Source organism: Callithrix jacchus, chromosome 10, assembly GCF_049354715.1.
Source record: "Callithrix jacchus isolate 240 chromosome 10, calJac240_pri, whole genome shotgun sequence".
Lineage (NCBI taxonomy): Eukaryota > Metazoa > Chordata > Mammalia > Primates > Cebidae > Callithrix > Callithrix jacchus.
Window position 1 is genome coordinate 69,553,803 of NC_133511.1, and position 12,692 is coordinate 69,566,494.

At 39.4% G+C, this 12,692-nt stretch overlaps 1 protein-coding gene across 3 annotated transcripts in view; it reads left to right on the forward strand.

Moving 5' to 3' along the window:
- The window catches only part of RRM1 (ribonucleotide reductase catalytic subunit M1), a 43,092-nt gene that overhangs the window by 9,553 nt on the left and 20,847 nt on the right, over positions 1-12,692 (forward strand). For 2 of the 3 annotated variants that reach the window (XM_002754849.6, XM_054241969.2), the window contains 5 exons: positions 2,369-2,546; positions 4,353-4,453; positions 6,246-6,305; positions 8,296-8,335; positions 8,584-8,746. In XM_002754849.6, coding sequence (XP_002754895.1) covers positions 2,369-2,546; positions 4,353-4,453; positions 6,246-6,305; positions 8,296-8,335; positions 8,584-8,746 — 542 coding nt within the window. The remainder of the gene's footprint in view (positions 1-2,368; positions 2,547-4,352; positions 4,454-6,245; positions 6,306-8,295; positions 8,336-8,583; positions 8,747-12,692) is intronic. The other variant, XM_078340351.1, reaches the window with a different exon arrangement.

Sequence of the window (12,692 nt, forward strand, 5' to 3'; positions counted from 1 at the left end):
CCTCAAACTTCGTAGGGAAGATTCTGTTGAAAAACGGTCAGTGCTCATCTGTAATCCCAGCACTTTGGGAGACTGAGGTAGGTGGATTGCTTGGGCTCAGGAGAGACCAGCCTGGGCAAGGTGGTGAAACTGCCCAGGTACAGTGGGGCAATCTTGGCTCACTGCAGCCTTCCCCCCCAGGTTCAAATGATTCTCGTGCCTCAACCTCCCTCGGCTGGGATTACAGACATGTACCACCACACCTGGCTAATTTTTTTTAATTTTTATTTTTAGTAGAGGCAGGGTTTTGCCATGTTGGCCAGGCTGGTCTTGAACTCCAGGCCTCAATTGATCTGCCTGCTTTGGCCTCCCAAAGTGCTGAGATTACAGGTGTAAGCCACACCGAGCCCAGCCTCAACCCTCCTGTTTCTACAAAAAAAAAAAAAAAAATGAGCTGGGTGTCATGGTGCATGCCAGTAGTCCCAGCTACTTGGTGAGACTGTGCCACTATACTCTAGCCAAGGCCACAGAATGAGACCCTGTCTCAAAAAGAAAAAAAGAAAAACTGTGCATGCTGTTGTATCTGGTACAGTTAGCACACAGATGGTATTTTATTCTGAGTTCTAATTGTTTGCCATATTGCACCAGAAACTATTTAGAAGGCTTCACTGCTCTTACACCGAACATACCTTATCTGCTGGATCTGGGAAGAAAGTGATCAGGAGCAACTTGGGCTTAGCTATATTTTAATTAGAATAGATTGCAGACTATTAAAATAGTTACGAACCTGTGTCTTTTTTTTGAGGGGGTACACTTTGTTATGCTGGAAAATACATTTATTTTCTGTTGGATTAAGCAGTTTCTTAAAGATTCAATAAACACTCACAACTTAGAATTTGTTTTCCTTAAAAATGTATGCTAATAACTTGTGCATTATATGTCTTAAAAACTGGAACTTATAATGTGACCTTGAGAACAGTGAAATGCAGTGAGGTTTAATGGGATTGGGGCCAGAAGACTTGTACAGTAATATAACCTGGGCAAGTACCAGTAATGTGAGCCTCAGGTTCTTCATGTAAGGTAGGTATTGTAATAATCATATCATAAGGTGATTATGACATGTCAGAGATTATCGAAGTTGAAACACTTTGTAATTTGTGTAGTGCTAAAGAAAGAGTAGTCATTAAATTATCATGACTCAGCCCCAAACCTAATTTATACTTTGGTCTCCCTTAATTGGCATGATTAAAATTTGATTCATTTGCTTTTCTGTACTTATCCTTACATGGAATTTGGAAAAGTAAGTATGGAGCTGGATCCCTGATCATGTAGGGAAAATCTGAATGAAAAATGGGGAAACACTTATATAGAATCATTAGTCCGTTGGGAGAATTTGAATGAAAAATCGGGAAATACTCATAGGATCATTAGTCTGTTTTCAGCTATTTTCCTGTGAGACTAATAGATTTAGAGGCTATACTTAGATTTTTTTTAAATGACACCTTTATTTTATATGTAGTTATATTTTCTGATAGTTCTTCTGCTTTATGCATTGTCATTACTAAGTTTCCCACTGCCCATCATTCTGAAAGATAATTTTTCGGAGAAGTAAATTGTTTTGTTTTTTGTTTGAGACAGGATCTCACTGTGTTGCCCAGGCTGGAGTACAGTGCCATGATCATAGATAGCTCAGTGCAGCCTTGACCTCCCCAGCTCAAGCAATTCTTCCACCTCAGCTTCCCCTTTAGCTGCAATCACAGGTGCTTACCAACATGACTAGCTAATTTTTTTATTTTTAGTAGGGATGGGGGTCTCCTTACATTTCCCGGGGTTTGTCTCAAGCTCCTGGGCTTACGTGAGCCTCCTGCCTCAGCCTCCTAAAGTGTCAGGATTACAGGTGTGAGCCACTGTGCCAACCTGTCATTTTTATTGTGATGTGAATTTGATTGTTTTCTTTCCTTTTTTTTTTTTTGAGACAGGGTCTCACTCTGTTGCCCGGGCTGGAGTGCAGTGGCATGATCACAGCTTCCTGAGTAGCTGGGATCACAGGTGTTTACCACCACACCCAGCTAATTGTTTTTTATTATTTGTGGAGATGGGGGTCTTCCTGGCTTGCCCAGGCTGGTCTCAAGCCATTCTCCCATGTTGGCTTCCCAAAGTGCTGTGATTGTAGGTGTGAGCCACAATGCCTGGCATTTTTTTTTTTTTTTTTTTGAAATAGGGTTATGAATTCCTAAGCTTAAGTGATCCCTTCACCTCAGCCTTCTGAGTAGCTAGGACTATAGGTGTGTCCTACCACACCTGGCCATGATGGTTTTCTTAATTCCTCTTTTAAGAAAGTTATTGTTTCTTGGGAAAGCTCCAGTAATTCTTGGTTTTATTTTTGTAGGCTCAGATCACCATGAAGGTAATCCAAGGCTTGTACAGTGGGGTCACCACGGTGGAACTAGATACTTTGGCTGCTGAAACAGCTGCAACCTTGACTACTAAGCACCCTGACTATGCTATCCTGGCAGCCAGGATTGCTGTCTCTAACTTGCACAAAGAAACAAAGAAAGTGTTCAGTGGTAAGTTTGGGGTGAAAAAGTAAAAATTTAGTATTCTCAGAAGAGTAATAAGGGTACTAGAAATAAATCTTGACTGTTTAAAGAAGCAAATAGGGCCAGGTGGGGTGGCTTATGCCTCTGATCCCAGCAATTTGGGAGGCCAAGGCAGGCAAATTGCTTGAATCCAGGAGTTTGAGACCAGCCTGGGCAACGTGGCAAAACCTGTCTCTACTTTTTTTTATTTTTTGTTATTAATAAAAAAAAAACCCAGCTAGCCTGGGTGCAGTAGCTCACGCCTGTCATTGCAGCGCTTTAGGAGGCTGAGGCAGGTAGATTAGGAGGTCAGGAGTTCGAGACCAGCCTGGCCAACATGGTGAAACCCCATCTCTACTAAAAATACAAAAAATTAGCCAGGTGTGATGGCAGGGGCCTGTAATCCCAGCTACTTGGGAGGCTGAGGCAAGAGAATTGATTGAACCTGGGAGGTTGAGGTTGCAGTGAGCTGAGTCTGTGCCACTGTACTCCAGCCTGGGCAATAGAGTGAGACTCCGTCTCAAACAATAAATAAATCAGTAAATAAAATAAACATGAATATGTAAATTAGTGGGAAAGAGGGGATTACAATTTCCTATTTCTTCAGGCTGCCTACGTACTGCATAAAAGGGTTGATGGATCTTTGTTCTTTAAGCTTTTTATTCTTTTTTTTTTTTTTTGAGATGAAGTTTCACTCTTATTGCCCAGGCTGGAATGCAATGGTATGATCTCAGGTCACTGCAGCCTCTGCCTCCTGGGTTCAAGTGATTCTCCTGCCTCAGCTTCCAAAATAGCTAGGATTACAGGCACCTGCCACCACACCCAGCTAATTTTTGTATTTTTAATAGAGACAGGGTTTTACCATGTTGCCCAGGCTGGTCTCAAACTCCTGACCTGAGGTGATCTGCCATCCCTGGCCTCCCAAAGTGCCGAGATTATAGGCATGAGCCACCCCACCTGGCCTCTCTCTCTCTTTTTTTTAAATTTTTTTTTTGAGATGGAGTCTCTCTCTGTCACCCAGGCTGGAGTGCCATGTCATGATCTTGGCTCACTGCAACCTCTGCCTCCTGGGTTCAAGCGATTCTCCTGCCTCAGCCTCCCAAGTAGCTGGGACAACAGGTGTGTGCCACCATGCCCGGCTAATTTTTTATATTTTTAGTAGAGATGGGGTTTCACCATGTTAGTCAGGATGGTCTCGATCCTTGACCCTGTGATCCACCTGCCTCAGCCTCCCAAAGTGCTGGGATTATAGGCGTGAGCCACTGTGCCCGGCCTTCTCTTTTGTTTTTTTAAAGCTCTTCTTTAGGCACTTGGTGGTGGTATGGTTGGAAAAATGAATAATATTTATTGACAAATTCTGGGATAAACAAAATGTTACAGTTGCTCCTTTGTTATTAGAGGCAAACTCTTTATTTGATCACTCCCATTTTCTCCAAAATTAAAAACGTTAACAAGGTATGGTGGTATGTGCCTGTCATTCTAGCTACTCAGGAGGCGGAGGGAGGCTAGCTTCCCAAAGCGCTGGGATTACAGATGTGAGCCACTGCCTAGCCTTAGGAATGTATTGTAAACTACAAGAGCTTATACTCACTTTAACTTGAGAAGATTGTTTCCTTAAATGAGGCATTATAGATTTCTTCAACGTATATTTGTTTATTGAGCACTTTATATGATAGGCACTGAGGAGGGTTGGGATGAAGAAAAGGGTTGAACAGCTGTTTTCAACTATTACCTAAAGATTGAATTAGCTGTTAAGTGGTCTTGATATTTTTATTTTTTGTTGTATTTTTTTAGATGTGATGGAAGATCTGTATAACTACATAAATCCACATAATGGCAAACATTCTCCCATGGTGGCTAAGTCGACATTGGATATTGTTTTGGCCAATAAAGATGTATGTATAGCACTTTTCTGGTGGACATTTTTTGATAGTCTGTTTTAATAATGCACACATTTTAGAAAATTTAAACACTACAAAAGATACAGGTAAATACTAATTCTGTTTCCTGCCCTGATTCCTGATTTTATTCTCTAGAAACAACTTCAATTTTTCATTTTAGAATGTATTTTTCCAGAGCTATTTTGTACGTACATGTGTAGTGCATACATGTGTATGTGTGCACATATATATATATTTTTTCAGTGGTACTATACTGTGCATATTGTTTTCATTGATACTTTTTTCACTTGTAAGTATATCTTGTTTGTTCTATATCAGCCCTTATGAATTTACCTATTTTTTTTTAACAGTTGAAAAACATTCCATTTCATAGATATATTATTATTGTATGTTTGTATGTGTAAGTATTCCTTTAGTGATCAATATTTGTTTTTCATCTTTTCACTGCAGTGAATATCCTTGTATGGTAGGTGTTTTACCCATAGATGAATATATTTGTAAGATAAATCCCTTCAGTAGAATTGCTGAGCCAATGTGTATGTGAATTCAAAATTTTGATAGGCATTGCCAAACTGACTCCCAAAAAGGTTGCTCAGGTAAAATTTTAAAAGTTCATGCTCAGCAACTTAAAAATTATCCACTTGTGTTTGAACCTCTTTCTTAACTAGATGCCAGAGGTCAGGAGGGAAAAGATGTAGCCTAGCCAGCCCTTTTACACACAGGATTTATTTACCGTGTATATCTGGACAGATTAGAGACCAGTTTTAACTTTAGGTGATAGAATAATTAATTGACTGTCTCTCTAAACTTGTATCTGATGTTAAAGAGACTAAGAGAAAACTGAGTTGTTTGTGTATTGTTAATTTGTGTAATCTTAAAGACAAGTTGAAGACAGAAATACAGCAGCAGCAGCAAAACCTGTGTCTAAAATATATATATTGATAGTCAAGCATTTCAGTTCTCTAATATTCATACTGGGCCCATATCTGCCTTTAGCAACAAGGATGACCTTAAAATTTTAAGAGAAAAGGAAAGCAGACTTTCATATAGGTTTTTCTAGTCCATAGACATGGCTCACTATGTAGAAATACTGTAAACCTGGTTTCATTTTTTTCTATCCAAAATGATTATTTGTATGTAATTGCTTTTATTTTCCTCTGAATGGCTTTATAGCCTACAAAAACTCTATCATAATGAATGGTTAAAATATAAAATCTTACTGTTACAATAGTGGTTTGTTTGAAACTTGTTAAAGGACCATAGATTTTGAAGAGCCTCGGAATTAACGTAGTCCAGCCTCCTGTCATTGTTCACTGTATATACTGTTATGTGCGGTTTGGGGTAGGCTAGTTTTTAAAATAAATGTATATATTAGTAAATATGTAGTACTAATACTTTTGGATTAATAGTCAATCTAAAAACATGTTTAAGGATGATAATATAATCCCATTTATGCTCATGTTCTTTCCCCCATTCAAAACATGCTATAAACATAATAGTGAAAGTTTAGAAAATCACATTTAATTTCACAACATATATTTGTGTATTATCTTCTAATGTTTTAATATACATGTTTTTAAACCTAATTAGGATACTTAATTTATATATATAGTTTCTTTCTTTTTTTAAAAAAAATGTTAGATGGACTTCTACAGTAATAATACTTAGTGTTATTTTATTGCATCCTATGTTGATTTTAGTTCTGGAGTTAGGGCTGAGAGGTAACAGATTTTGTGAAAATAAGTAATTATTTTAATTTAATTATTGTTCTTTTCACCCCAATTAGCGCCTGAATTCTGCTATTATCTATGACCGAGATTTCTCTTACAATTACTTTGGCTTTAAGGTAAATAATGAGTTTCAAATATGTGGAAATTTGTACTTAAATCACGAAATTCAGGATTTTGTTTATGTTTTGGTGATAGTTATAAAGGCCATAAGTTGTTTGGAGTTGGGATGGACCTGGGGAACTAGTGGGGTTAAGGTAGTAGTGGTGGTTTGAATTAAGGCAAGGGTAGCTTATCTATTTGCATTTTTTGAATTTTCCACATACTACTTCTGGATTACCTGAGAAGTTATGCAGATAAATTACCATAAGTAGTTCATAACTTTCTAAGTATGTTTGCATTGATAGACAGTATAGTGTAGTGACTGAAAACATAAATGTTGCTGTCCATCTGAATTCTAATCTCTGCTCTATTTCTTATTAGCAAGTTATTTAATCTCTCTGTGCTTGTTTTCTTCTTTTCAGAATGGGGAGAAAATAAAATCCAACAATAAGTTTAATTTAAGTTAAACATTTTTTTTTGAAACTGAGTCTCTCTGTCACCCAGGCTGGAGTGCACTGGTGTGATCTTGGCTCACTGCAACCTCCATCTCCCAGATATCAGCAATTCTCCTGCTTCAGCCTCCTGAGTACCTGGGACTACAGGCACACACCACCATGCCCAGCTAATTTTTGTATTTTTAGTGGAGATGGAGCTTCGCCATGTTGGTCAGGCTGGTCTCCAACTCCTGACCTCAGGTGATCTGCCCACCTTGGCCTCCCAAAGTGCTGAGATTACAGGCGTGAGCCACTGCACCTGGCCAGTTTAGTTTAAATTTCAGTTTAAAGTGCCTGTAACAGGCTGGAGGCAGTGGCTCATGCCTCACAGCACTTTAGGAGGCCAGGTGGGCGGATATCCCAAGGTCAGGAGTTCAAGACCAGCCTGGGCCACATGGTGAAATGCTGTCTCTACAAAAAAATACAAAATTAGTGGGGCGTACTGGTGCATGCCTGTAATTTCAGCTAGTTGGGAGGATGAGATGTGAGAATCACTTGCACCTGGAAGGCAAAGGTCGTGCCACTGCACTTCAGCCTGGGTGACAGTGAGACTGTATCAAAAAAAAAATTCAAGTGCCTATACCAGACTAGGCACTGCTCTAAACCACATATACACTCAGGCTCGGTGCAGTGGCTCACACCTGTAATCCTAGCACTTTGGGAGACCAAGGTGGGCAGATTGCCTGAGTTTAGGAGTTTGAAACTAGCCTGGGTAACACGGTGAAACCTCATCTCTACTAAAATACAAAAAATTAGACTGGTGTGTCGGCGTGCTCCTCTAGTCCTAGCTACTTGGGAGGCTAAGGCAGGAGAAACATTTGAACCCAGGAGGTGGAAGTTGCAGTGAGCCAACATCATGCCAGTGTACTCCAGCCTAGGCAAAAGAGCAAGACTCTGTCTTCAAAAAAAAAGCAAACAAACATATAAACTCATTTAATCCCCTGAGGACTCTCTGATGTATATGTTGCTCTTTTAATCCCTATGAGGAGTCCTCAGGGGATTAAATGAATTTATATGTTGCTTAGATGAGTGCCTAGTCTGTTACAGGCACTTTTTAAGTGTTAGCTGTTGTGATGTTGATGATAATGATGATGATGATGATGAATACTACAACTTCTGCTGATAATGGATATAGAGCTGGCTTTTTCCAGAAATTTTCATGCAATCTCTGCCAAAACAAACATGCCAATGAGGCCAGGTATGGTGACTTAATGCCTATAATTCTAGCACTTTGGGTGACTGAGATGGGAGAATTCCTTGAGCTCAGGAGTTTGAGACCAGCCTGGATAACACAGTGAGACCATGTTGCTACAGGACATTTTAAAAAGTTTTTTTTTTTAAAAAAAGTGCCAATGATAATGCCAGATGAAGCTAGGAAGAATAAACGTGCTGTTCTTTTCATTTAAAATTTTATAGAAACAGTGAAAATTTGAGATTGCCTTATTGTGGATGATATATCCCCTGTCTTTAAAAATGGTGCTCTGAAAATTTTTTGTTGTTTCTCTCTTTCTAGACGCTAGAGCGGTCTTATTTGTTGAAGATCAATGGAAAAGGTGAGAAATGAATGTGTTTGTGTGCTACATTTTCTACTCATTATATTGATTGTATAGCTTTGAGCTATAAGTCTTAATATTCCTACTTAGACTCTAGATAACATTTTGGATTTTAGGTTTAGTTTGTGGATAATTGTCCTGCTTATTAGTATAAAGCTTTTGGTATCCTTTTCTAAAATTCAAATATGTATCCCATCCTACTTTTTCTGACATATCTCATCATGTGAAAACTTCTCTTTTGTCTGTAGTGGCTGAAAGACCACAGCATATGTTGATGAGAGTATCTGTTGGGATCCACAAAGAAGACATTGATGCAGCAATTGAAACATATAATCTTCTTTCTGAAAGGTGGTTTACTCATGCTTCACCCACTCTCTTCAATGCTGGTACCAACCGCCCACAACTTTCTAGGTATGTGTTTTGAGTATGCCCACAACTTTCTACATAGGTATTTTGAGTAGGGAAATAAACCTTGACCTGAAGAAACTGGGCAGTTCATCACATAAAAAATAATTTGATGAACATTTAATCACTGCCTGCTCTGATTAAACAAGATTTAGATTCTGGAAAGATCTCTGACTGTAATGTGGTAAATGAATTGGAGAAAAGACAAATGCTTATAACAAAAACATTCTAAAATTGATTGGATTATTGTGATGGTTATACAACTCTATGAGTATACTAAAAGCCATTGAGTAAGTACAGTTTAAATGAGGAATTATATTATTTGTGAATTACATTTCTTTCCTTTTTTTTTTTTTTTTTGAGATGGAGTCTTGTTCTGTTGCCCAGGTTGGAGTGCAATGACGTGATCTCGGCTCACTGCAACCTCCACCTCCTGGGTTCAAGCAATTCTTCAGCCTCAGCCTCCCGAGTAGCTGGGATTACAGGCTTCCACCGCCATGCCTGGGTAATTTTTGTATTTTTAGTAGAAATGGGGTTTCACCATGTTGGCCAGGCTGGTCTTGAACTCCTGACCTCAGGTGATCTACCTGCCATGGCTTCCCCAAAGTGCTGGGATTACAGGTGTGAGCCATCACACCCGGTGTGAATTATATTTCAACTGGGTTGTTTTAAAATGAAAGTAAGTGCCAAGAACTAGTTAGGGGACTCTTACAGCAATTTATATAAGAAATTGTGAGACCTGGAGTGGTAGCTTGTGCCTGTAATCCCAGCAGTTTGGGAGGCCAAGGCGGGTGGATCACGAGGTCAGGAGTTCAAGACCATCCTGACTAACGTGGTGGAACCCTGTCTCTACTAAAAATACAAAAATTAGCTGGGCATGGTGGCACATGCCTGTAGTCCCAGCTACTTGGGAGGCTGAGGCAGGAGAATTGCTTGAAACCAGGAGGCGGAGGTTGCAGTGAGCTGAGATCACACCATTGCACCCCAGCCTGGGCAACAAGAGTGAAACTCCGTCTCAAAAAAAAATTGTGGTAGTTTAGATTAGGGAGGTGAAAGTAGAAATTGACAGATGCAGATAGATTCAAGAGATATTTAGGGCCAAGGATGGTGGCTCATACCTGCAATTCTAACACTTTTGAAGGCTGAGGTGGAAAGATCACTTGAGGTCAGGAGTTCAAGGCTGCAGTGAGCCATGATTATGCCACTGCACTATAGCCTAGGCAACAGAGTAATACCCTGATTATGAAAAAAAAGATATATAAAAGATATTTAGGGGATCAAATTGACAGAATGTGGGTCAAGAATGGTTCTTGCTTTAATGGATACACTAAGTAACAGAATTAATGATGATGCCATTTGTTGAAAGAAGGAACACTAACAGTCTGGTAATACATTAAAAAAAATAATATGCCATTATCAATTTGGTTTGTTTCAGGAATTCAAGAACATGCTGACATCAAAAAAATGCATTAATATAATTCATTGCATTAACATTTTATGCAGTTTAATTCTTTTTCATAATAAAAAAACACTTTAGCAAAATTGATACAGAAAATAACTTTCTTAATTTGGCAAAAGATATCCAATAAAAACCTAGATGTATCATCTCTTTTTTCAGCATGGTAGTGGAGGCCTGAGCCAGCATTGTAAGATAAGAAAAAGAAAAGATTGGAAATGAGGGAACAGAACTCTAATGATTCAAAGAAATGATTTTTACATAGGAAACTCAAGAGCATCTGCAGACATATTATTAGAAATAAAAGATTTCAGCAAAATATCTGCATATAAGTTCAATATACATTGATCATTTAAGTTTCTGTACTTCAGCTGTTAGAAAATTAAGTCTTAAGATACAGCCATGCATTACTTAACAATGGGGATATATTCTGAGAAATGCGTGGTAAGGTGATTTCCTTGTGTGAATATCATACAGTGTACTTATATAAGCCTAGATGGTATAGCCTACTACACACATAGGATATATGGCATAGCCTGTTGCTGCCATAGGCTACAAACCTGTATAGCGTATTACTCCTGAATACTGTAGGCTTTTGTAATACAGTGGTAAGTATTTATGTATCCAAACATACCACAGTAAAAGTACCCTATAAAAGATAAAAAATGATATACCTGTATAGGACAGTTACCATGAATGGAGCTTGTAGGACTGAAAGTTGTTTTGGGTGAGTTAGTGAGTGAGTGGTGAATGAATATGAAGGCCTGACTGGGCATGGTGGCTCACACCTGTAATCCTAGTACTTTGGGAGGCTGAGGTGGGTGGATCACAAGGTCAGGAGTTTAAGACCAGCCTGGCCAACATGGTGAAACCCTGTCTCTTACTAAAAATAGAAAAATTAGCCAGATATAGAAAAATTTGGCAGGTATCTGCAGTCCAAGCTACTTGGGAGGCTGAGGCAGGAGAATTGCTTGATCCCAGAAGGCAGAGATTGCAGTGACCCAAGATTGCACCACTGTACTCCAGCCTGGGCAACAAGAGCAAAACTCCATCTCAAAGAAAAAAAATAAAAAGAATATGAAGGCCTAGTACATTACTAACGAGACTTTATAAACATTGTACACACTAAATTTATTTTAAAAATATTTTCTTACTTCAATAATAAATTAACCTTAGATTACTGGATGACCACTGTCATATATGTGGTCCATCATTTACTCTTTTGTTTTTGAGACAGGATCTCACTCTGTTGCCCAGGCTTAGTGCAGTGGTGTAATCTTGGTTCACTGCAGCCTCTTCCTCCTGGGTTCAAGCTATTCTCCTGCGCCAGCCTCCTGAGTAGCTGGAATTACAGGCGCACACCACCACACCCAGCTGATTTTTGTATTTTTAGTAGAGATGGGTTTTGTCCCTGTTGGCTAGGCTGGTCTCGAACTCCTGACCTTCGGTGATCCACCCACTCGGCCTCCCAAAGTGCTGGGATTACAGGTGTAAGCCACCGAGCCTGGCCTACCTCCAGTTACATCTTGATAGGAGAATATATAGTAGGACCTCAGAGCAAAACACCATAGAGCAAAATATTGTAAAAGTTGACTACATTAAAATTAAAAACTTCTGTGACCAAAAGCAAAGTCAAATAACAAGTTTCACACTTTGGGAGGCCAAGGTGCATGGATCACCTGAGGTCAGGAGTTCAAGACCACCCTGGCCAGCATGGTGAAACCCTGTATTTACTAAAAATACAAATATCAGCCAGGTGTGGTAGTGTATGCCTGTAATCCTAGCTACTCAGGAGGTTGAGGCATGAGAATCACTTGAACCCCAGGCTGGGAGACAGAGTTTGCAGTGAGCCAACATCACGCCACTGCACTTCAGCCTGGGCACCAGAGTGAGACTCCATCTCAAAAAAAATAACAAGTTTCAGACTGGGAGAAAATACTTGTAACATCTTAACTATCGAGGGATTATAGGAAAAACAAGGCAGGTGTAGTGGCTTCTGCCTGTAATTCCAACACTCTGGGAGGCCAAGGCAGAGGATGGCTTGAGGGCAGGAATTTGAAACCAGCTTGAGCAACATAGTGAGACCCTGTCTGTACAAAGGTTGAAAATTTGCCAGGCATGGTGGTATACACCTGTAGTTCCAGCTACTTGAGAGGCTGAGGTGGGAGGATCACTCACGCCCAGGAAGTCAAGGCTGCTGTGAGCTATCTATGATTATGCCACTGCACTCCAGCCTGGGTGACAGAGTGAAACCCTGTCTCAAAAAAAGAAAAAAGAAAAAAAAAGCCAAATAGAAACATGAGCAAGGGATATAAACAAATAAATTCATGGAAGAAGAAACTTGATTAGCTAATATCTGAGATGTTAATAAACTATGCAATAGGAAAATGGAAATTAACATAATGAGATATTTTATATTCATGTGCTAAAAAGGCTGACAATTCCAAGTGTTGGCAAGAATGTGGAGCACAGGGAAATCTCATACATTGCTAGAAA